At 45.2% G+C, this 22640-nt stretch overlaps 1 protein-coding gene across 1 annotated transcript in view; it reads right to left on the reverse strand.

Annotated features, from left to right (window-relative positions):
- The window catches only part of COL23A1 (collagen type XXIII alpha 1 chain), a 173405-nt gene that overhangs the window by 26348 nt on the left and 124417 nt on the right, over nucleotides 1–22640 (reverse strand). Inside the window, exons 3-5 of the mRNA XM_063413353.1 lie at nucleotides 21528–21572; nucleotides 13811–13818; nucleotides 10593–10619 (exon numbers count right to left, since the gene is read on the reverse strand). Of these exons, the coding sequence (XP_063269423.1) occupies nucleotides 10593–10619; nucleotides 13811–13818; nucleotides 21528–21572 (80 nt within the window). The remainder of the gene's footprint in view (nucleotides 1–10592; nucleotides 10620–13810; nucleotides 13819–21527; nucleotides 21573–22640) is intronic.

Below are 22640 nucleotides of genomic sequence, written 5' to 3' on the forward strand. Positions count from 1 at the left end.
AATCCAATTAATTTCCCCCAAAACATAGTTCTGACCAAAATCACTGCACTGGCTAAGTGGGACAAAATCCGTCAATCATGGGTTCTTCAAGGAGGACCACACTGTTGGGGTCCCAGGTGACCCTAGAGGCCCCTCCCAGCTGGTAACCAACTCACATCTCACTTTCTGACCACACACCAGTGAGGACCAGCTGTGTTCAGTGCCTGGCCAAACCAGCTCTGCAAGACACCCTCCCCATTTGGGAAGAAAAATTGTCGCTGTCAGTTTTGCAAAGAAAATACATCTGCAACATCTGTCTGGAGCCCTCAGGTTGCTGGAGCAGGAGGAGCTGGGTTAGTGACACAGGGCAGAGGTGAGTGATAATTGCAATTACACACCCTGGTTTCAGCCCTCACAAGGAGTAACAGAGGCACAGGTGTTCCTGTAGGAATAATGATCCACGGTGATCCAATGGTACATCTCACTTTGCCATTGCCTGGGTGAGAACATTATTTATAAATGTGATCTATTTTATGGGCTACATTGATGATGTATTATTTAATAATATACAATTATACCTTGATATTGAGAATGCAGATATGGGTCAGATAAGATGCTGAAGCTTCAGCAGAGCTTGTTACTATATTGTGTAGTCCTTGATGCACGGCTGGGTTTTGCCACACAACATTTCGATTTCAGAGTAAAAGGCTGTATTCAGATGCATTTTAAAACAAAATCTGATTAATTTTTCATTTTGTTTCACAGTAGAAGCTCAGAAGTCTTGAGATATAGCACCAAAATGCCACCTCTAATTGCAAAAATTAGATTCACCCATTGCTGAGGTAGCTGAAGGCTTGAGAACAGTTTTGAGCTCACCCAAAAGGGAAGATGTGGAGCTTGCAAGCTCTGGTTCACATGCAAAAGCTCTTCCAATAAATAACAAGCTTTTCCCACGTCCATCACTCACCTCTGGCTCAGAGCAAGCCGAGGTGCCAGCCTGGCTACCTGGCCCTCTGCCGTACCCCCCAGTGCCCTCCCTGCTGCTGGCAGGGATGGACTTGAACTGAAAGTGTTACAAGAATTTTAAGCAGGGGAAATATTTAGTGAAAACAAAGCCAGAGATTATTAAGAGGACAATCCCTTTGAGTTGGGAAATCTTCTCTCATGGTTATTTTTAATGTTTCCTGCTCTGATAAAAATTAGCACAGGGGTCGGAAGGAACCCTGCAGTCAAATTTTGACAAATTCAAAGGGCTGCCTTTCCATCTCTGTCTCTGTGGTTTCAAAAAAAAAAAAAGGGTAGACTCTTATATTTCAAGGAACGAACAAAAGAGCATGACAATATTTTAGTGCTCTTGCAAAGGGCCCTGGGTCATCTGCAGCACAGGCAGGGAACAGGGACCATCCCTTCCTATAGGCCACGCTGTAAATCCTCTCAGGCAGGACAGTGTCTGCTGGCCATGTGGCTCCTCAGCACATTTTTGTGTGAGAAGAAAGCTCTGGCAAAAGCTGTGGCCAAGCACACCCTGCCAGGCCCATCACAAGGAAAGTGGAGGAAGGCAGCCAGGTTTGCTGTGGCTGCTCCCAGCTTCCCAGCTGAAGGGAAAGGGGAGAAAAGGGATTGAGAAACAAAAAATGAACTGTGAGTCCTCTAAATAGCAGCTGAGAATCACTGGCACTGACTGTGAACAAACTGAGTCCAAGAGACTTGCTCTGGGACATCATCTCATCCCCAGTTACTGCTGCTCCTCCTCCCTCCCTGAAGTCCTCAGTGCAGAAGGATCAGGAACCCGTACAAAATAACAAATTTCTACTCCATACAATACCACCACTGCTGCACTAACCATTTGTCCTTTCAAATGCATTTAATTTATTGTATTTTATTGGGTTTTTTTTCCTCATCATTATTTATAATGCTAAATAAATTTATTACTACATTTAAAAACTTGTGAAGAGTATGAAATTGGTCATACAAGGTCCTACTCATTGCTGTTCCTCCTACATCAGCCCTGACTTCTGGGTCCCTAGTGTGAGACTCCAAAATCCTATCAGCCTACAGCATGACAAAACATTGGAAACATTGCTACCAGGAGCTGTCATGTTTAAGCATTTAGATCATTTATATCACATTAGTTTCATGTTTAACTTTATATGTAGCATGGAGAGCCTCACTGCAATGGGATGGGGTTGCTGCACATGAAAACAGCGCTGCACGTAAAAATAAATATTATTTTTTAAGCAATGAACATGATTATTGACAAACCTTTGCTTACAATTTTCTTTTTCTTTGTTTGAAAAAAGCTATTTCAGTATTGTCCAACACAAATTCCCCTTCGCTCCGTGACTACGTGCAAACTGGAAATATACTTTTCCATTGGTAGATGATAGTTTTTTGCATCTTTAAAAAAAATCCCAAACCAAACAGCTTCTACAATTTTCTTACAAGCACTAAACAGCAACGTTGATGAGATGTGATTATTTTTTAATCCTTGCAAGACTAATCGTTTCCATTTGGAAACATTTTACACAAGCAGGCCACATCCTGCATGGCCTCGGAGCCAGGCTGTCCTTGTTCAGCTAGAAAACCCCATTTGTGTTTATGAGGAAGGGCATTCAGGGGTTAACCAAAATCTAATCTCCCTGCATGGAACATCCAATCCCAGTCTTGTGGAAGATCCCAAAAGATGGGGCTGCTCTGGGCAGTGGGATGAGCTGAGTCCTCCTCACCCCAGCTGCAGCAACCCTCACCCCTCTCCTACATTTCTTTCCAAAACGACCAACTGAGCACACCCTGGGCATTGCCCACACAATGGGCAGGGCTCAGCATGGCCAAACCCTCAAAGGTCTGAAACCCTTCAGAGCGAGCTGTGTCCCCAGCCCAGGCTGCCAGCAGTAAATCCCCAGCAGAGGTGGCAGGTAAAGGACGCAGAGCAGCCCAAGAGCAGGCGTGTGTTAACAAGGCACCAACAGATCTGTGCTCTGCTCCAGAAAATCTGTCCATTGACTGCTGGGAGGCCTCTGCCCATTCTTTGATGGAAATGGAGCAGAAAGGAGCAGTAATTTGCTAAAAAAATCGCCCATAATGCAAACCAGACGGCTCTGCAAGGGAGCAGCCACCTCAGAGGCCGGGCCGGGCCTGCCGGGCATCAGGCGGCCGTGCAGGGCCAGCCTCTGCAGGGACAGCCCCTCCACCTTCCACAGGGCACGAACGCTCCCAGCACCTCTGAAAGCCTTGGGGAAGAGCGAAACAAACTGACAAAACCAGAAAAAACAAACCCAATCTCTATCCTCAGAAAGCTTTCAGGGCAGCGCTGGGCTCTGCCCACTGCTCTGCCCCTCCTTTGCGTCGCTGGCCTGTGCTCACCAGAGCTCTTCAACTCCCAGCTGTCTTCCAGACATGTCAACCACATTCTGCAGGGTTTCAAATGAGATAAGGGACCTTTGTCTCTGCAGGAGCTGCCTCCTCTTTAACCACAAGATGTGCTGCCTTCTGTCTGTGCACAGAGCTTCCTCGCTGTTTTGAATGTCTTCTCAAAGACGCTCAAGAAAAACAGTCTGGACTCAAATCTAACACTGATTGGTCCAAAGGGGTGGAAAACAAGGACAGCTGGAGCTGCACAGGGCACTGCTAGGGTTTTTGAGGAAGGTCACTTGGAGATACCAAGAGAGAGTTAGTTTGTTCACTTCTCCCAGCACGGACTGCTGTGGCTCCTGGGCAGACATGCCAGGTCACCATTTCAGAGGCAAGAACTCACTTGTGTGCATCACATTGCACCAGTTTTCTTCCAAAACAGCAAAGTACTCCTATGGAAGAAAGAGTCCGCCAACTTCCCCCACATTTCTGAGACTGAAATGAGTTCCATGTATTCTGCACAACTGCTTTCCTCAAGCATTTGATCTCCAGTTGGGCTTTGGGTATATTTTTTTAATATCCACTTATGAGAGAGACTATGGCCTCTGAGCTGGGAATGCAAGTTTTAAGTAGATAAGTAGTTTTGGAAGAATGTTGGCCTTACAAGCAAACACTTCAGCAGTTTACTGCCTTTAGAGTCTTTCCACACCAGTGTCATTGACAGCTTCTGTTTGGATTACCTCTCTTTGGTGGTTAATGAAACAACTTCTTGGTTTTCTCAGTTTTGCTCTGCCTAGACACCAAGCCTCTGTACCACAGGGCTGGACCCAAATGCACTGGAAACAGAGAAGCAAATCCACCAGCTGCACTCAAAGCAGGAAACCAGAAAAAAAGCTGCATGAGAAGCCAGAAACCAAACCTCTGCCCTGCCAGTGCAATTTGGGCTGCACAGCTCTCCTTGCCATTGCTGTCAGCACCTTCCCCAGGCCCTCTCCTCTCTCTGTCCAGAACCACTGGAATCACAGAGGATAAACAAATGCATCTGCAATTCCTCTACTGGGTGGGATATAAGACAATTTTTTATTATCCCTGTGGAAGAATTACCTCTAAATCAAAAGGAAAATAGACTGCTGCCATGAAGAAGTGGTATTCACAAAATCATTGTTGCTTCCACATCAGAGGGCCAGCAAATGGATGTAGCGGGAAAACATGCTGGATCTGCTTTCCCTGTTTAAAGAGGGTTTCCCTCTAGGCAAATAATTATGTGAATTGGCCACAAAACTGATATTAAAATAAAATGAAAGAGACTGGAGCTACAAAGTTTGCCTTGTAAAATGAATGTTTGTTACTTCTGTCTTTTGGGCCCTTACTGGGAGAGGTATGTGTGCAAAAGACTTCACACACAGGAGACACTCCTTGGAGTCTGAATATTTATGAGTAAAACATGAGAACAAACACAGGACTGAAACCTAAATTATAGTTGTGACCGTGATTAGCTTAGCTAAAAAAACTAAGTACCTCACCAACAGAAGCATTCATCACACCACACAGTGCTTGAAAGTATTCAAGTCTAGCAGTGCAAAACCAGCCAAAACACCCATGCAATGTGTTTTGGACACCACAGGCAATGGTGCCCATGCACAAGCTACCACCCAAGGTCTAGAAAGAAGCTGCCTACTGCAAAAAACCAGGAAAATTTGGGGTCCACACAGTCCATGAGGTTTGGCCACATAGCATGGCCTCCCATACGATCTCTGGCAGCCCTCCTGAAGAGTTAAACTGCTGCCTGCTGCTCTGGTTTGCACACAGAGCAATCCCAAGGCTACACAGGGCTCCTCCAGCCACACTCCCAGGCTGCACCCTGAGCACACCCAAGCAGCACTTTGAGATAATTGCACAGGTGGAGGCAACTCATCAACACATCAGGCAACTCAATTTTAAGTTACTCCTCTTGTAAAAATAGTTTGTTATTAATTCCACGTGTGGCTTTCTGGTGTTGCCATTTCCAAAATGCCTGGTTAAGTGCATGCCTTGGAGCTTTCTGGTAAAAAAGGAACCACAATGGCACAGAGGAGCTGCCACCAGGAAGAGGCTAAGGCATGTGTTCCACATTTCCCACACATCATCCTGTCTGCATTCATACTGTATTTATGGGTCACACACGAAAAGCTTGCACAGACTTTCCCTAAGTTGTCTATTAACTGAAATTCTTAATTGCTGAGGGGAGAAGAGCCCAGGCTCCACTGTTTATGGTCAGGGTCTAGAGATGTAACCAAAGTAACTGTTCCAGTGCTTGACTGCGCTGGTCTTTATGTCAGGGAACCATTTTCTCTTCTACACATGCTTCTTCAACCCCTCTCACAGACATCAGCCTAGAAAAACACATTTGGCTTCACTTTATGTCTTGAATATTAATCAAAACCAGAGTTTGACCATCCTTACCAGTTGATTTCTGGCTTATATATTACAGCTGACTTCAGTGGATAGATCTGGATTAACAACACTGCAGCCAAAGGAAGATATTAGCTCACTGCCCAAGGCACCCAAAATAAAAGATTCTGAAGATTCTGACCTGCTTAGCTCCAATAGCTCCTTAGCATGAGCTGGACTATAAATATGTGAGAGTGGTCTGTACAGGAGTATTTCAATTCTGACAGAGCAATTATTCCCTGAAAAGAAAACCCAGCATTGAGCAATGTCTATGTCGTGATTCTTTTTTACCTTAAGTCCATTAATTGATTATACTGGTGCACTTACCTGTCATTAGGAAAGGACAATATTAGTCACAGGATCATGGAATGATTTGGGTGGGAAGAGACTTTAAAGACTGTCTAGGCCCAGCTCCTCTGCCATGGGCAGGGATATCTTCCACTATCCTAGGTTGCTCCAAGCTCCATACGACCTGTCCTTGAACCCCTCCAGGGATGGGGCAGCCACAGCTTCTCTGGGCACCCTTTGCCTGTGCCTCACCACCCTCACAAGAGAGAATTTCTTCCCAATATCCCATCTAACCCTGCTCTCTGCCAGTGTGAAGCCATTCCCCTTGTCCTGTCACTCCAACCCCTTATAAATAGTCCCTCTCCAGCTCTTTTGTAACTCCTTCAGGTACTACACAGCTGCACTCAGGTTGTCCCAAAGCCTTCTCTTTTCCAGGCTGAAAAATCCCAATTCTCTCAGTCTTTCCTCATAGCAGAGGTTCTCCATTCCTCTGCTTATCCTGGTGGCCTCCTCTAGATTCATTCAAACAGATCAATATCCTTCCTGTGCTCGGGACCACAGAGCAGGATACTCAATGCTGAATTATTTTCAGTAACGAGCTGCATTACTTCTAATCAGGCAGAGCAGGATGCCTTTTCTCCCTGCCTGCCCAAAAGGTTCCCACTGCTGCAAGAGATGGGCAGGACGATGCCTGCTGTGTTCCAGGCAATGCACAAGTGATTAACAAAATTCAGAAGGCAAACATTATACACCGGAGGGACAAAATGAGCAACATCCCCCTCTAAACTAAATATAAATCCTAGAATTCTAAGGGAAATGTATAAAATAGGAGACAACTCTGTTTCATATCATACTTTTCTTCTGAAAAGCCTCTTCCCTGCTCTGCTTTTTATTAATGAAGACATGCACATGAAGTAATTCCCCTCATTAATCAACTTCATTCTTTTGGTTTCTTCCCACTTGAAGTGACAACCCTGCATTTGGGATGTCACATAGTTGTGTAGCTGAGACTGATTTTAGGGATGAGTAGTAGAGGCAGATGAAACTCTCAAGAAACAGAGACTTTGGCTTCAAAAGGCCTCTCCAGTAAATGGAGAAGGGAACGGGTTCTGGTGAACCACAAAGGCATCATCTTACTGGGAAAGAGGAGATACATCATGTAGGAGAACAACTGAGTAGTTTGAAGGCAAGCATAAAACTATCCCTGCATGAGGCAGAGAAAGAGATGGGGGCAAGACTGCTGAGAGCACTGCACAGCCATTGCTTAGAATCACAGAATCATTCCGGTTGGAAATGACCTCTAAGGTCATCAAGTCAGATCATTAACCCAGCACTGCCAAGCCCACCACTAAATCAGGAGCCACATCTTTAAAATCCCTCCAGGGACAGTAACTCCACCACTTCCCTGGGCAGTCCGGACCAATGCTTCACAACCCTTTTAGTGACGAAATGTTTCCTAATATCCAATTAAGCAGCTGTGTAACGCAGAGATCCTCCTGCTCTGAAAGGTCAGCTCAAAGCCGACTCGCAGTTCGGCTCTCCCATCTGCTCCTCATTTTCTCCTTTTCCTCCTGCCCAGATGCAGCTGCCTGCCCTGCTCACAAAAGCAGCCACAGCCTCACTGCACAGCCACCCCCTCCCTCCCCTCCCAGCTTCGCCAGGACAAATGACCCCAACCTGCTGACAGCACATCGAGTGCAGGGGAGCCACTCCCCAGCATGGATGCTGCCTGCCTCAGGGAGCACAGCCTGGGACACATCCCAGGGGATCCCAGTCCCAGGGCCAACCAGAAACACATTTCCATCATTGTGCTGGCTGCACATCTGCTTCTCCTCTGCTGCCCTCCAGGAAACCTGAGCTCAAGGCAGCTGTGTGGCATCATGGCTCCTGCCTCACCATGGGCATCAGAAGGGCTTTTTTCCTTAACCTGCCCCCAGTATCTAAAGTTAAAATATTGTCTACGAAGTCTTTGTCCTTCTGTCAAATCTGGCTGAGATGCGCCAAATTCAAATGTTACTGAGGAAAAAGAAGACAGACCCATACAGCCCTACACTCAGATTCAGGCTGAGGTATGTGCTGTAATCCATGATCATGTCAGGGATGTCAAAACCCAATCAAACGAGCAGAAGAGCAACAAATCCCCACATCCTTCATAGCTGTTAGAACAATGTTAGTAGGATATGATATAGGGTTAAAAATGGAAACTAGATCCTCTATGGGATTTCAAAAATAACAATAAACCTACAGCACTTCATAAAGAAAAAAAAATGTTTCTGCTGTAAAGTTTTATTGTAAGGCCCAAACCTCTCCTCTTAAGAGGTTAAGCATAAAAATATTGAAATCATCATATAGAAGCTGTTTTCTCTCTCAGCTCCACTTCCAGAGCTCTGGATCACTTCATCCCTTTAAAGCTTCCTTTGCTTGTAGCTCAGTTATAAACTAGCAGCTCAAAGCACTGCTGGCTGAGGGATGCAAGTGTCACCACACACCACTTAATATCCATCTTCTACCTCTGCATTTTCACCACATCCATCCCCTGAAACAGCTCTGAGTTTATTTCAGGGTGATCCCTGAAGGGAACTAAATAAGTAAATTCATTTGAATATGCAGCTTGATTTAATAAAAGCCATCCATATATGCCTCTGCTGAATAATACTCCCAAGCCTGTTTTATGTGACGTTTCCTCCTTCTTCAGGGATACATCTTGCTTTGGAAATACAACTATCCTCACCTCCTTATTAGATAAAGTTAATTACTGCAGCCACAGCCATGTGGATGTAGTAATTGTTTGCTGGTTTCAAGTTCAGGATAAGATCAGCCCCACAGCTCACCTGGACTGCGGGTCCTGGGGAGAAGAGAGAGGAGGAAAAACCTTGTGGTGATGTTAATGCCATTTTCCCAGTGCAGATGTGGCAGCAGAGTTGAGGTCACTCCCTGTCCCTGACACCATCCAGGAGTGCTGGAGCATCACCAAAATCCCTCTCGAGGAGCTGGGACAGGCAAGGTGCCAGGCTGCCCATGGGGACAGTGGTGATGCTCTCTCCTAGGGAACAGGAGAACTCTGTTTCCTCCGAGTTTCTGTTTTTCAGAGCTCTGCAGCTAAACCACACCACTGAGAGAGGAGAAGGGTCAAACGTGCCAAGGGCACTGCTAATCCAGCAGTGTTTACCACACCCCACAAGGGCAAAAAGCCACCCTAAAAATGACAATAAACAGCCCATTAGAGTGAAATTTCACAATTTAACTTCTAATAAGTTAAACTCTTGATTTCCAGCAGACCCCTGAGACATCTGTACAACCTCCTGGCTCCAGCATCTCCGGGTCTGCTGCGGGCAGGTGCCACCTGAGGGAGACAAAGCCCTTCCCTGGACACAGCCCTGCTCGCCCACAGCTCCCCTCACAACAAACTTAATCTATCCTGATCATTTGCTGCAGTCCCGAGTACTTTCATGGCAGCATGCAAGGGCAACACAGGCTGGTTTTACAAAATTAACCCCATCTCCCCCCTCTCCATTTCTGGGGAAACGCTGCTGTCCTCCCCAGGGAGGACCACAGGAGTCCAGGGGAAGGGAAAACTGTAAATAGTTCTGGAATTCCCCTCCAATCCTCCTCTCTTGAGCTCCCTGACACACATAAAACTCAATAGATGTTTCTGTGGTTTCTGGGCACTCAAGGGGAACTAGGCCAGGGCATGTGGTGGCAGAGACAAGCAGGAAGTTTTCCTAACTCATTCATTCAGGGAAAAAAAATAAAATTGAAAAAAAGAGGAAAAAAAAGAAAAAAAAAATAAATGAAAAAAGGCATCAACCACAGGAAGGAGAAGGCTAAGAATAGCCAATACACCCCTTCCAGAGCAACAGGCAGTGCAGAACTCACCGCATTAATTCAAAAAGCTGGAGCAGAGATGGAAACCCTCTCTCCATGCCATGTACACGGAGAATTTGCACAGTGGATTTTACAATCCCTTACACCAAGTGCATGCTTGAGAGTGGCTCCCTGATGAGCTGCTGAGCCCCTCAGAGCTGGAGCACTCTGGCCATCCAAGGGTGGTGATGGGGATGAGGGGAGCCAGCCAGGAGACTGAGGTTTGGGATCTGCCCAGAACAAGGACTCCCTCCTCCTGCGCATCCAGCAGGTCAGCTCTGCACCCACAGAAAAATTTTTGGATGTGGGCAAATGAGGATCTGTCTCAACACCTGAGGCTCTTTCACCAGCATCCTCTCTTACAGTTCTAAGTGGGACAAACCCCAAAGCCTTAATTCACTTTGCAGTCCAGTGAACTCTTAAGCAAGAGCACAAATACAACTATGAAAGGGCTCAAGTATTTAATCCCTATAAACATTAATGGAGACTATTACTCAGGCTTTTAAGTTTTAGGGCTGAATCCCTGAAAAGCTAATGCTAATGAACAAAGAGGAGGGAAGAGATGAAAAAAAAAGAAGCTTAAAACAGGCGAGGAAAACTAAATGTCACAGAAAAAGCTGGAGAGGACCACAGAGCACAGATTAGAAAAGAATAAAAATAAAAAGGAGTAGTGGAGTTACCGGGTAACCATCGCGTCCTGACTGCCCCTGTGGGGGGGAACAAGGGACACAAGTCAGTCAATGCACCTGGAGCAGCTTGACATCACCTAGCAGCAGGCAGGACACGGGGCCATCGGCTCTCCAGACAGCCCTGGCACTAAACTCTGGAGAAACCTCTTGGGGCAACTTTCCTATCAGAGAGGTCACACCTACAGTGTATTTTCCCTGCATTTTGATCTCCTGCTCCCCTTTGGCTACTTACCACGGGTTTTGCCAACTTGCACCCACCCCTGCTGCCTGTGCCCAGCCCCTGCTGCCCCAGACATGCATGGCACACAGCGGGTCCTGGCCATAAACCTGCCCTGGGACAGGGGTACCAAGAGCAAAGGAAACACCTCAGTGCTGGGGAGAGGTCATGGAGGCTGCAGCAGCTGAGCCAGCAGCCAGGACAGCAACCACTGAGTTTCAAACTCCTGTTCCAGCACTTGATTTAGTGAAGGTTCACCCCTCTAAGATCCGTAACTTCCTTGCAGCTCTCCCAGCTCACATCTAAGCTTTGCTTTACTTTGCAATGAAGCAGAAAGCACAGCTGATGCTGCAGAGAATGACCCTGCTGAAGTTCCTGGTAGCAGCAGCAGGATCAGAATAAAATCAGAATAAAACACAGCCCTTTCAGGATGTTTCACCTTTCGTGCTCCCCTTGGGGGTTCCCTGAGGCGTTTACAGCCCGAGGGGCTGTTAACCATGCCGTGAGCTAGTGCAGAGCCTGCTGCCAGCCAGAGCCAGGGCAGATGCCCGGGAAGGAGCTGTTGAGCATCAAACACATCTTTTTGTGCTGTTGGCACACACAGAGGCAGAGAGGTGAGTACCTGGTGCAGCAATGACATCTGCTGCCACAAACACAGTTGTGTCAGCGTGCTGTGGTACAGGGTCAGGCTTTCCTCATGGCGTGGAACAGCTTAGGCAGCCCCTTCACACTGATCACAGGGGTTGTCCCTGCTCCTAGGCACCCTGCAGCCCTCCTGGTTCATCCAGAAACAACACTGACCTCAACAACCGCTGATTGAACCAATTACAGTCTCAGGATAAAGTGTGCAGGGAGGGTTTTATGGGGATCTATGGCAGAGCACACACCAATTAAAAGGAAACACTTGGAATGCCCTGCCCTCGCTTGCTGGTGAGTTCCTCAGCCAGCACACTAACACATAATGTGTTTGCTAATAACTGTGACTGTAAATGTTTAATTACAGTCTGTGGCAAGTCTATATTTCAATTGTAGACATTTTCTACCCAGCATGTGATTTTAATACTTTCCAAAACAGAGGTTTTATAGCATATCTGAGCAGAATACCCCTTACTCACAGACAGGACAATCAATCATCCATCAGCCATGAATCCTGTACCACAAATTCTAATAATTTTATATGCATAACTAACTTATGACAGCCAAAAGAATAAAATACCAGACTAACTGCTACTAGGGAACAACAGAATTGGGGATACACTTAGAGCAGTGTAATGCTGTACATCTAAGAAGTAATCAATTCCTTCTGGCCTAAATCAAGAAACAGAAGAAACCAATCAATGCAGTACTGTTGAAATAAAATAATATTGTGGTTCTGTGGGTTCTAGGACTTATTTTATATTATGCTTAAAGAAGTCTCTGGCAAAGGCTACTTATGATAAAAAGCAGGATTAAAAAAAAACCCAAAATCAACCAACCCACTCCATCCAACCCAAAAATTAACTAAACCATGAGTTGTCTTTCAAAGAAGGGCAAGGGGAGGGGAGAGGAAAGGAAAAAAAAAGGTCTTGTTTGTGTTAATTCTCCCCTGTGCTCCGTTTGCAATTCAATAGTGCCGTGGGAACCAGGAAATGAAACCAACTAGAGACAAAGAAAAATTAATAGTGCACCATATGTTGCCTGTGTTGGATCGCCACAATAAACGTGACCAGACAGCACACGTGAGGCAGAACACACCCGGCTGCGTGTGGGCTGAGAGGAGCCTCTGAGCACACCCAAACAGCCACACAAACCCAGCAAATCCATCTCAAACAGCCAAAGTACTTCAGTCAAGGGGGAATGTCCCTCAAAGGTGTGTATATGGAGTTTTAAACAGGCAGTATCCCAGCATCCTCTTTATTTGTAATCCCAAATAATTGTTTTGCTCAACGCCCTCTTAAGTATTTATGTTAAAACATGAAATAGGAGTAAAAATGCAAAGGGCTGAAAACCCTTAACTAAACCCACAGGCAGTGCAGCCAGTCCCAGGAGAACCAAAGCCATGGTGCTGGGACAGCCCCCACTCCTTTGTCACCAAAACAGCACTGGAAATTTATTAGCCCAGGAATAGTTGCCAAATTTATTTTCCCTAAAATAAGCCCTTTTCAACCCAGTGAGGCTCTATAGGAAGAGAACAACATGAAGAAATGCCTCTGTTAGTGCAATGACAGACAAGGAAATGTGGCTGCAAACAGCCTGCACCTCTCCTCCTCCTCCTCCTCCTCTGGAGGAAGAAAGGTAGAAAACCAGAAGCACCTAAAGCTCATCATTTATTTCTTAAACAAACCCTCAGCAACTTGGAGGGCACAACAAAAACATAAATTCTCACTCCAAAACCAGCAGGAGAACAACAGATTTGGATGTGGTGGCACAGCCAAAGGCACGTCTGAACATTTGAAAGGAGGAGTTGACACATTTTCTACTATTACCCCCTTCAAACAACTATTTCCCCATAAATTTTCTGGTTGCATTGGTAGGAATGCTCATTATTCCACCCAAGACTTCAAAGAAAGCAGCAAGCAAGCTATGGTTTTCCCTCTAGCTCCCCTTGTGAGGCAACCAAACTCATATTAAGTGCTGGAAACACAACAGATAAGAAAAGCAAGACAGAGCTTTAGAACCAATAAACCCAGTAACATGTTAAATATTAGTACAGCACTCTTTTTGTTAAATAGAGGCAGACTAAAGGACTCTGTAAAGGGAAAACTCCTTTTTACTGAATATTTTCTGAGTTTAAAATTACTGGAAGTCCCTTGGGGCAGCAAGTTAAACATTTTAAAATTCCCCTCACAATTTGTCTACAATCATGAAAAAAAAAATGCAGCAGCATCTGGTACCGATTTTGTTTCCAGACACACCTCTACCAAAAAATGTGTGCTTTTGCAAGGACATTGAAAGGCAGGGGAAGGGGAAGCCTTAACTTTGTTGATCCAAGAGTAAAATCCACGATACTTACTGCAGGTCCTGAAAAACAAAAGAAAAACAAACAAAAAAAAGAGTCAATTACAAAGAAAAAGCAACACAAAGCAGGAACAAGCAGCAGAATCATCTGGCACTTCTCAGTCCAATTTCCATGCAATGACTTTCCAGATACCCTCAGCACCATCCATGTCCTCCTGTTACAGCACATCTCAACCATGCTGCTGGCACAGCAGTACTGACAGGGGTGTAAAACCATTTTTTCCCATCTCTTTCACAGTACAACTCTGTTTTCTCTCCCCACAAGACCCAAGGCACATCACAAAGCAGGGCCCATGTGCAGGGCATCAGTGCCTTGGGCACCACCTGTGCAAAAAGGAGACAGACACAGCCAGAAAAATGTGCAAATTCTTATGAATAAAATCCATATTTTCACCACAGACCTTCTTTGTCCTTTGGGTAATGCAGGAGGAGCAAGATATAAGCCCACAAAAGCCAGAGGAGCAGTGTAGTAGGGACCTGAGAAGGACAGTGCTGCTGCTTCCACAGACCCCAAATGTTGTGTTGGATGGTGCCCATCTCTGCCTGACCTCCAAACGTGTCCCACAGCCCTGTGTCACCCCTGTGTGGCCCCTGCTGGTGTTCAGAGGATGGCTGCACAGTGCCTTAGCTCCAGAGAAATTCCCATCACACCCACATCAGGCTCTGGGGGCCAGCAGCACAGTCTGAGCTGGCTTTAACAGCAGCAGGAAAAGAAACATTCCCCACTATCCCCCCGCAGTGCAGCTGCTCACCACCAGCCACACCAAATTCTGCAGTTTTCCCACTGCTTGCCCAAGCTGGTGCTGCACTGGGGTGAGCACTGAGCCCTAATCCAAAGCAATCCACACTGTTCATGAGGCAGCCTACAGCTCTGTTTGGGATTTCTTCATGCTCTGATTCTTGCCTGATCAAAACCAGAAGCTAGGCACAATTAGAAAAGGGAAAAAAAGTGCAAAAGCTTAATATGGAAGGACAAAAAAGCTTTGTTCATCTTATGTTATTCAACAAAATTATTCAAGAAGCGTATTTCAAGTCAATGCCTTCTCAAGGATTTAAAAATTAATTTTAAAATTAAAAACATTGCTAATTTGAATAAAAAAAAAAAAAAGCCTAAGAATGAGGGGTGGCAGCAATTAATGACTGGCAGTGCACCAATGAGCATCCCACTGACCTGTGTCTGTCACCTGAAGGGGGTCAGTGCCACACAGCCACACCTGGGGCAGGGACAACCTCCATGTCTCCCTCCAGGCCAGGAGCACAGGGGCTTAACTTGCTCTCCTTGGTTTAATTTCTTCTGAAAACAGAAGGCAATGGCTCTATGCCAATTTATTAACTGAGAATCATAAACCTGATTTATTAACTCACTTACACCAGGCTACCCACAAAAGCCCTTTTGTGGAAAAGTCATGACTGAGTCTCAAAGAAGTGGGCAGGAAATTATTTTAATATGGGATTTCAATCATGTACCAATTAAAATCTCTTTGGAATTTGTTGCCTACTTTCCTTTTCTCAGCTACTGTTTTTTTCTCCCCACCACGTGCAGGTGAGGCTCTTTTAAAGTGCTTCCTCCTCCCAAATCAGGAATCCCAGCCAAATGGGGGGGTCTGTATATGCACCTTTGGATGTTCTCCAGCCTCATCAGTGGAGTTACATCAATCTTTCACTGAGCTGTTGGCCAATTAAGGCTAAATAAATCTTCATTAAGGCATAAGGTTAAACCTATTGAACTGATCTTTTCTCCTCTTAAGAACAACATCACTTTGTTTTGCTGAACGTGTTTTTCAACAGCCCAACCACAAGACACTTGTTTCCTATGGAAGAAAGTCAAATATTTTGCAATTCAATAATAAATAAAGAAGCTGATCCTGTACCCAGGGGCTGCCCCTCATCCAGCCATCTCATCATTGTGGGCACATTGCACAAGATTTATGCTCCTTTCAAAGAGATTTGCCAGAATTTACTGCTAATAATTTTGACTGGCAAGAATCAGTTTGAGAGGCTGAGAGGAAGAATGAAACAACTTGGAAACTCTTCTTACAACAAATAAAAGTTGGAAACAGTCTTTGTGTATTGAAAACTATGTGACAACTTAACTTGGAGGTTGATTTCAGAAGGAAAAGGAGAAAGACAAAAATAACCTGCAAATGCACAGATTTTGGTCTAGGATTGTTTTACCTGAACAGGGAGGATGCCGCTGTAACCAGGAGTGAACACCTTGTGCTCAAGCATGCAAGGGCATGGAGATATTTGGAAACACAAAAAGATTCCTTAAGAACAGGCACAGCTGTGCTAGCAGGAGGTGAAAATCAAAACTCATTAAAAATTAATGACCCAGATTTCCTGATTGACCAACATGAATGTTATTTTGTATATCCAAAGCCTGAGCGGGTCACAGTGGCATCATCCCCAGCAGTACACAAACATATGGGAAATGACAGGTCACAGTCATTTATTCCCAAGTATTTTTTCAGCTTGGAAATTTTGGGATAAGATGATATTTCTGTTAAATCTGCAAATCATTTATCATGCAAGCTCTCCTGCCATGAGAGGAGAGAGCCAAGCAGGGGAAACAAAACCAGCCAGACATTTCCAACAGCTCAGGAAGAGTCAGAGGGGACTTTGCTGCAACTCTAAAAGGCAAATAGCCCATCCTCAAGATAGCAAACATGCATCTGTGGCCACCTGAAGATGTAAAAAAAAAATCATTAAAAATATGTACTAATACATGGCTATGTGTATTTAAACACACACACCATGTATATACATACACATAGAGCTATTAATTCAGGGTGCTGTAAGGGGAGTAACTGAGCCATGGGTAACAACAGAGGACAACTGCCACAGCCATAAGAAGTCACAGAATTTGAGAAAAGCCTTTTGTCACTGTGTGTTGACTCCTATCCATGCCTCAGTGCTGGGGCACACAGGGAATATGCTCTCCTAGCAGAGGCCATTACTGAGAGCCCATGTGGGACACATTAGATTTTTCCTGAAGTTCAGCAGAAAAAGAAGTCCTTGGGTATGAGGTTGTCACTGGCAGTTCATGGTGAGAAATAGGGGGAGCAATAGAAATCCACAAATAAACACAATTTTCTGTGAGATTTACCCACATGCAGCCACATATGTACTTACTGAATAACCACAGCTGCATATTTACACTTATCCATTCAATCACATGGTTAATGGGTTTGAAAGTGTAAATCTTGATATGTAAAATGTGGGATTTTAAGTACATATAGGGCTGAGAGAGAACGAAACTTCCTTGCATAGAAATAACTTTTTTTTTTCCTTTTAAAAAAGCTTTAGATTCCTCCTTGTTCCAAATCAAGATATTTGCACAAACAGAATAGCTGTAAGGAAAAAACCCACCGCAAAAAACCAAAAATCCCTTTGAATGAAATCTTTCTTAGAAGTTCAAATTAAAGCAACACCTGCAGGGTAATGTAAAGAAAAAAAAATCATGGGTGATGGGCAGAAGAGTTCTATCCCATAGCAACAATTTCAACACGTTTCCACAAAAACTGCTTTTGAAATGAAAACATTTTGTAAACAAAACTTTTTCTGCCAAAACCAGTAATTATGCCATGTCAGGATTTTCCAATAAATTATCACTTCATCAAAAAATGCCCTCTCAGGCCCACCTGTAAAGGTAATTTTGTGTCTAAACCAGCCAATGTTTATCCCCCCAGTGTAGCTGCACAGCCAATGCAAAGAGGTGTCACAGACACCCCAGCATCAGCTCTGGGGGTTTGTGTCCTGAGGCAGCTCTTGCTTCATGTGAGGAGAGCAGAGCCTCACTCAGACACTTGCCAAGCTGAACATTTCATGTAGATTATCTCCTGGTTTATCTTGAGAGATTTTGAGCTTCAGATCAGTTTTTGGATGAATTGTCAAGCCAGGGGAGGAAAGCAGAATGATATTCCAAGAGACAGGAACATCATCTCCCACCATCTAGTTGTGCAAAGCCTTTGAACCAATACTTAAACTAAGCCCCCAAATCCTGGATCCTATTCATGCATCCTTCAGGGACACCCCTGCATGGCTCAATCTTTAAAAAAATAAACACAAAGGGCTGTGAGGGCTGTTCATCCATACCCCATCCCACTCACACAGCCCCAGCTGGCAGCAAGAGGGGAAGCAAAACCTCCCAGGTCCCTGGCAAAAATCCGTGTTATTTCACAAACGCTCATTTTAGCAGTTGAACTGTGTCCTAGCTGGGACATATCACATTGAAAAAATAAGCTAACATGACATTAAACCTGATTTTGCCTTTGGCAAGGAAAAGGAACTGCATCTGAGATGAGCAGGCTGGCTGTCAGGACCAACCATGACAGCAAGTGCTGCAAAACCTTTCTTCCATCCCTCAGTGAGAGAATGCTGAAAATCCCACACGAAATTGTATTAAAATGAGTTTTTCTTTTAATACATCGCTTCCATGGGTGGGTGCACATGACTCCTCAAGGCTGTGCTTGCTTTCCAAATGGCAAAGAAAGTGCTGATGATTGTGTGCAGGAATGGGGGTGCTGGGACCCTGTTGTCTGTCCTGGCAGGATGGGATGGAGCTCAGGACACGCTGGACAGACCGAACAGCCAAAGTGACATCTCCCCATGGAAGGTGCTGGTGTGAATTTCCTGCCCTCGTGGTAGCAACAGTGGGATAAATTGGTTTTTAGAAGTAGCCTCCTTTGCAGTGGTTGTGCCCAGCCCCAGGACTGCTCCTCTGCTGCAGCAGTGGTTCCCAAGGGGCCAGATTGATGGAGAGAGTAAATAAAATGGGTTGGATGGAGCCATTTGACTCAATTAGTCCCCGGTTTGTTCAGCTGGGCTGGTGGTGGCAGACACACTCCCCAGGTACTTGATCCTTGTGTCTGAGGTCAGGGAAGGGATGACAGCAGGGACAGCCACAGGGAGCTCCAGCTGCCACCAGGGATGTGAAGCCCAAAGGGAGGCTGGGGTTTAGTGCAGCCCCCTCTGCCCTCTAGGGCTCTCCAGGGGGAAACTTGTTGCCTTTATGCTTCTCTACAGCAAAATAAACCACCAAGCCCAGAGGCAGGGCCCCAGCAGGATCCACTGCCTGCCTCGGTGGGCTCTGGGGGCAGTGGGGGCTCACCCCATTGGTTTAACAACTGTTTTTTGAAGGATGTGCAGACAGGCTTGTCCCATGTCCAAATGGTCTAAATAGTTAATTTTTTTTTGCCAGAAATGGTTTAAAAATTAATCTTTTATGGTATGGTGCATATCTGTGGAAGAGAGCAGTTGTCCTAATGCATTTTCATGATGATGAATTCTTAGTTTAGAGAAACAGAGATGCTGGATTAATTTTTTTTATCTGAATCCATCATGGCAGAAGAATAAAGCAAAATTCAGTCTTGGTTTAAATCAACAGGAGGGTATGATTAAAAGGGACAGGAGCCTCTCTTAACAGTTTCTCTGCTTGTTTCTTAGAGATATACATTGAAAGTTTCAGTATGAATCTCAAAAGGTTTTTCAACATGACCATTTCAAGAAATGCCAGAGAAAAACCCTTCTCTTGGCAGGGCTGAGCCTGCTGGCTCTTCAACAGCCTTTGTCTGGAGGCTGTGAAGCCCTAACCAGGCAGGGTCCCTGGGGATGGACACCAGCATGCTACACAAACAAATTTTTATTCACATTTATCAGCTGTAGCAAAGGAACAAGGACCCGGTTTATGTGTGGTCAGGTTCTCAAACAAATATAGAAATATATATTCAAGTTATCTGGAGAAACAAACATCTGGCAGCTCAGCCAAAAGCAATACACAGTGGGATGTCTGCTCCCTGTGTGTCTGCAGTGGGGCAATCCACAGGCTCTGCACTGCATTCCTGGGATTTCACTGGGGTGTCCCTTTGAGCCTGAGTGTGTGGCTGTGTGCAGGGGGTGGCAGCTGCACTCTTCTCTATTTTCCTCCACAACTGCAGAAATTTCAAAAAAGTTGTTACTAAGGTTTGAAATTTTTTCTCATCAATAATTCATTTCTTCTTTTTCTTTTCATTTTTTTTTTTTTTCCTTTTGTAATGTTTGTTTTCTTGCTAGTTCTGCACTGACTCTCTGGCAGATTTCTGCTTCATCAGGGGGATGCTCAAGTGCATTTGCAGATGTGTCACAGCACGAGGGAAAATGCTGCTGTTCAAAAGTTTCGCATGAAGCATGGAGAAGAGATTTAAGGGCACGTGAGAGCTCAGCACTACCTCCCAGATTTTTGTATGGAGCAGAGACACATCTTGCACAGCGTTTGCATAAATGCCTGCATATAAAATTAGATCCATTGGCTGACCTCTCCAGCTGCCCTTGGTTGCATGCTGTATTCAACTGTGCTCCTAAAGCCCTTAGGTGATATTTAAAAAACAACCAAAAGAAGAATCAAAGCTGTCTGGTGGCTTTTCCTACAGTCCAGCTGCTGGGAAAATGAAACAAATTAATAAAGCTGGCTGGGATCCACCACCACCCATACCTTGACCAGGAGTAAATCCTTGATGCTTCAGGAACAAAAATATCTCAGAAAACCCCTAATGCACTCTGGAATACCATCAGTGCAAGAGAAGAGAAATGCCTGCCTGCCTTTCTTGTCCATCAGTCCACGAATTCATGTGCTGCTGCTGATGTGCAGCACATATCTGCTCAATTCCCTTTCCTCAGAGTTAAAAAAATGTTTAAAATATTGGTGATCAGAAAGTTATTCTGCCTTTTCAAAAATCCCACTTGTGAATTTTCTATATCAAGAGGCAGCAGAGAACAGAATTCATCCTCCTCAGTAATGAAAATCCACCGGCTCCTGTTCATTCTATCAGTGCTCAAGAGCCTGAGAGCTGGGACAGGTAATTTCATGTGCTGCTTTCTGGCACACTGAGGTAATTCCAAAACCAGCTTGGCTTTCTGGGCACATCCCTGTCTGTTTTCCTCAGAAAGAGCAATTCCAGCTGCATCTCCCCCTTCTCCAGCAGCACTCAGACCCCACAGCAGAATGTAATCAGCACTTAGCTGAAACAGGCTCTGTCCTTTCCTGTTTTGAAGACAGGAACAAAACCCCAAACCTCAGCAGATGCACTGAAGTGACACCCAGAGACACAGAATTACACCCAGAGGCACAGAATTACACCCAGAGACACAGAATTACAGCCAGCTCAAATGAAACCCCCAGCAAGGTTTCTCTGTGGTTTCAGCCAGGCTGATGCTCAGGGGATGTGCCCAAGGCTGGTGGCTGAGGTTTGGTTATCCCTGACCCCCAAATGCAGACACCACCACACCCTGTGGCTGACACATCCACATGCAGAGAACAGGGCAGTGCACACCTCCCATCTAACACGGCTGGGGAATTCCCTATTTCCATTCTAATTCCTATCCCTCTTCAGTGTTAGGTGGGGCAGTGTGGAGGCAGAATGATAAATGGAAGGATTGATAAAGGATGCAACAGCTGTGGGTGTTTTGAGTGGGATTTACTTGTTCTTTTATTTTGATCGGTTGTTTTTTTCCTTTAATTTTTTTTAAATTTATTTTTGATTGTTGGGGTTTTGGGAGTTGGTTTTGAGAGTTGGTCTTGGTGGAGTTCTTTGTATTGTTTCAGTTTTTGATAAAACCCTTCCTGCCCAGCACACAGGGATGGGGGAAGCCCTGTTCCCCAGCCTGTTGGTTGGAGGTGTGGTGACCCAGACGCTCCCCCAGCAGGCAGTGACAGCCCCGATGCCATCAGTCCTTACCGGGTTCTCCTCGCCGGCCGGGCTTCCCTCGCCTCCCCGGGGGCCCTGCGGGGAGCAGAGAGCACAGGGTTAGTGATGAGCACAGGGTTAGTGATGAGCACAGGGTTAGTGATGAGCACAGGGTTAGTGATGAGCACAGGGCTAGTGATGACCACGGACAGCAACTTCAGGACAGCATCTACCACGTGTCCTTCCCTTTGCACCCACCTCGTGTCTTCCCCCTTTCCCAAATACCAAAAAAATTTAGTACCCTGCACAACTTAAATACCATTTTTTCCCCCCCCACAATATAATTCTGGTGAAAAAAACAAGGCAAGCTGAGAATCAGGTTTTGAAGTTATCAGAACCCCAAATGTAACAGGATCCAAAATTCTGGAAAAAATCCTGAGCAGGCAGCATTGCTGTGCAGTCCCTGTGTGCTGCAAATGGCTGGTAAAGATTTGCAGATCACAATATTTAAAGTATTAAAGTGATGAACATGAACCTCTTGGTAGTAATCATTATCTGAGTCAGAGCTTCTTCTGTGCAGACTGCTGACACAGCCTAGATCTGGTCATACATTTATAATTTCAGATATAAATCCTGCTTGTATTCTTACCCTACAGGGCAGCAATGGCTAAGGGATCAATAAAGTGCCACAAATGACAAAATGCCCTTAATGAAGGAAAAAAAAGCACTCAAACAATAAATTCAGAACACTGCTCCAGCACTCACAGAGCTTCCAGGTCCCTGGCAAAGCCATGACACCACGTTCTTCATGCCAATGTGTTGCAGTCTCTGCTGCAGCCAGAATTCCTTGCCTGGCACCTGGAAGCATCACTTCTCCCACAACTTGTGCATTACCAGGCTGCAAGAAAAAGCCCCTTTTTGCAGCCTTCTGCAGCAGGTCAGCCAGCTCTGGTAGAGTATTTGCTGAGTGACAGCAACACTAACAAAAAGTAAGAACTCGCTTTTATCTGTAAAACAACACTGCTCCCTCTCCTTTCTGCTGGAAAAGGATGATAAACAAAGATCATTAAATATTTCTACACTCCTATCAGAATTTCCCCTGCTGCATAAACATTTCTGTGCTCAAATGTGCAACTGCATCTCCAGAATTTCAGCCATGGCCTG

The sequence above is a fragment of the Prinia subflava genome, chromosome 16 (genome assembly GCF_021018805.1).
Source record: "Prinia subflava isolate CZ2003 ecotype Zambia chromosome 16, Cam_Psub_1.2, whole genome shotgun sequence".
Classification (NCBI taxonomy): Eukaryota; Metazoa; Chordata; class Aves; order Passeriformes; family Cisticolidae; genus Prinia; species Prinia subflava.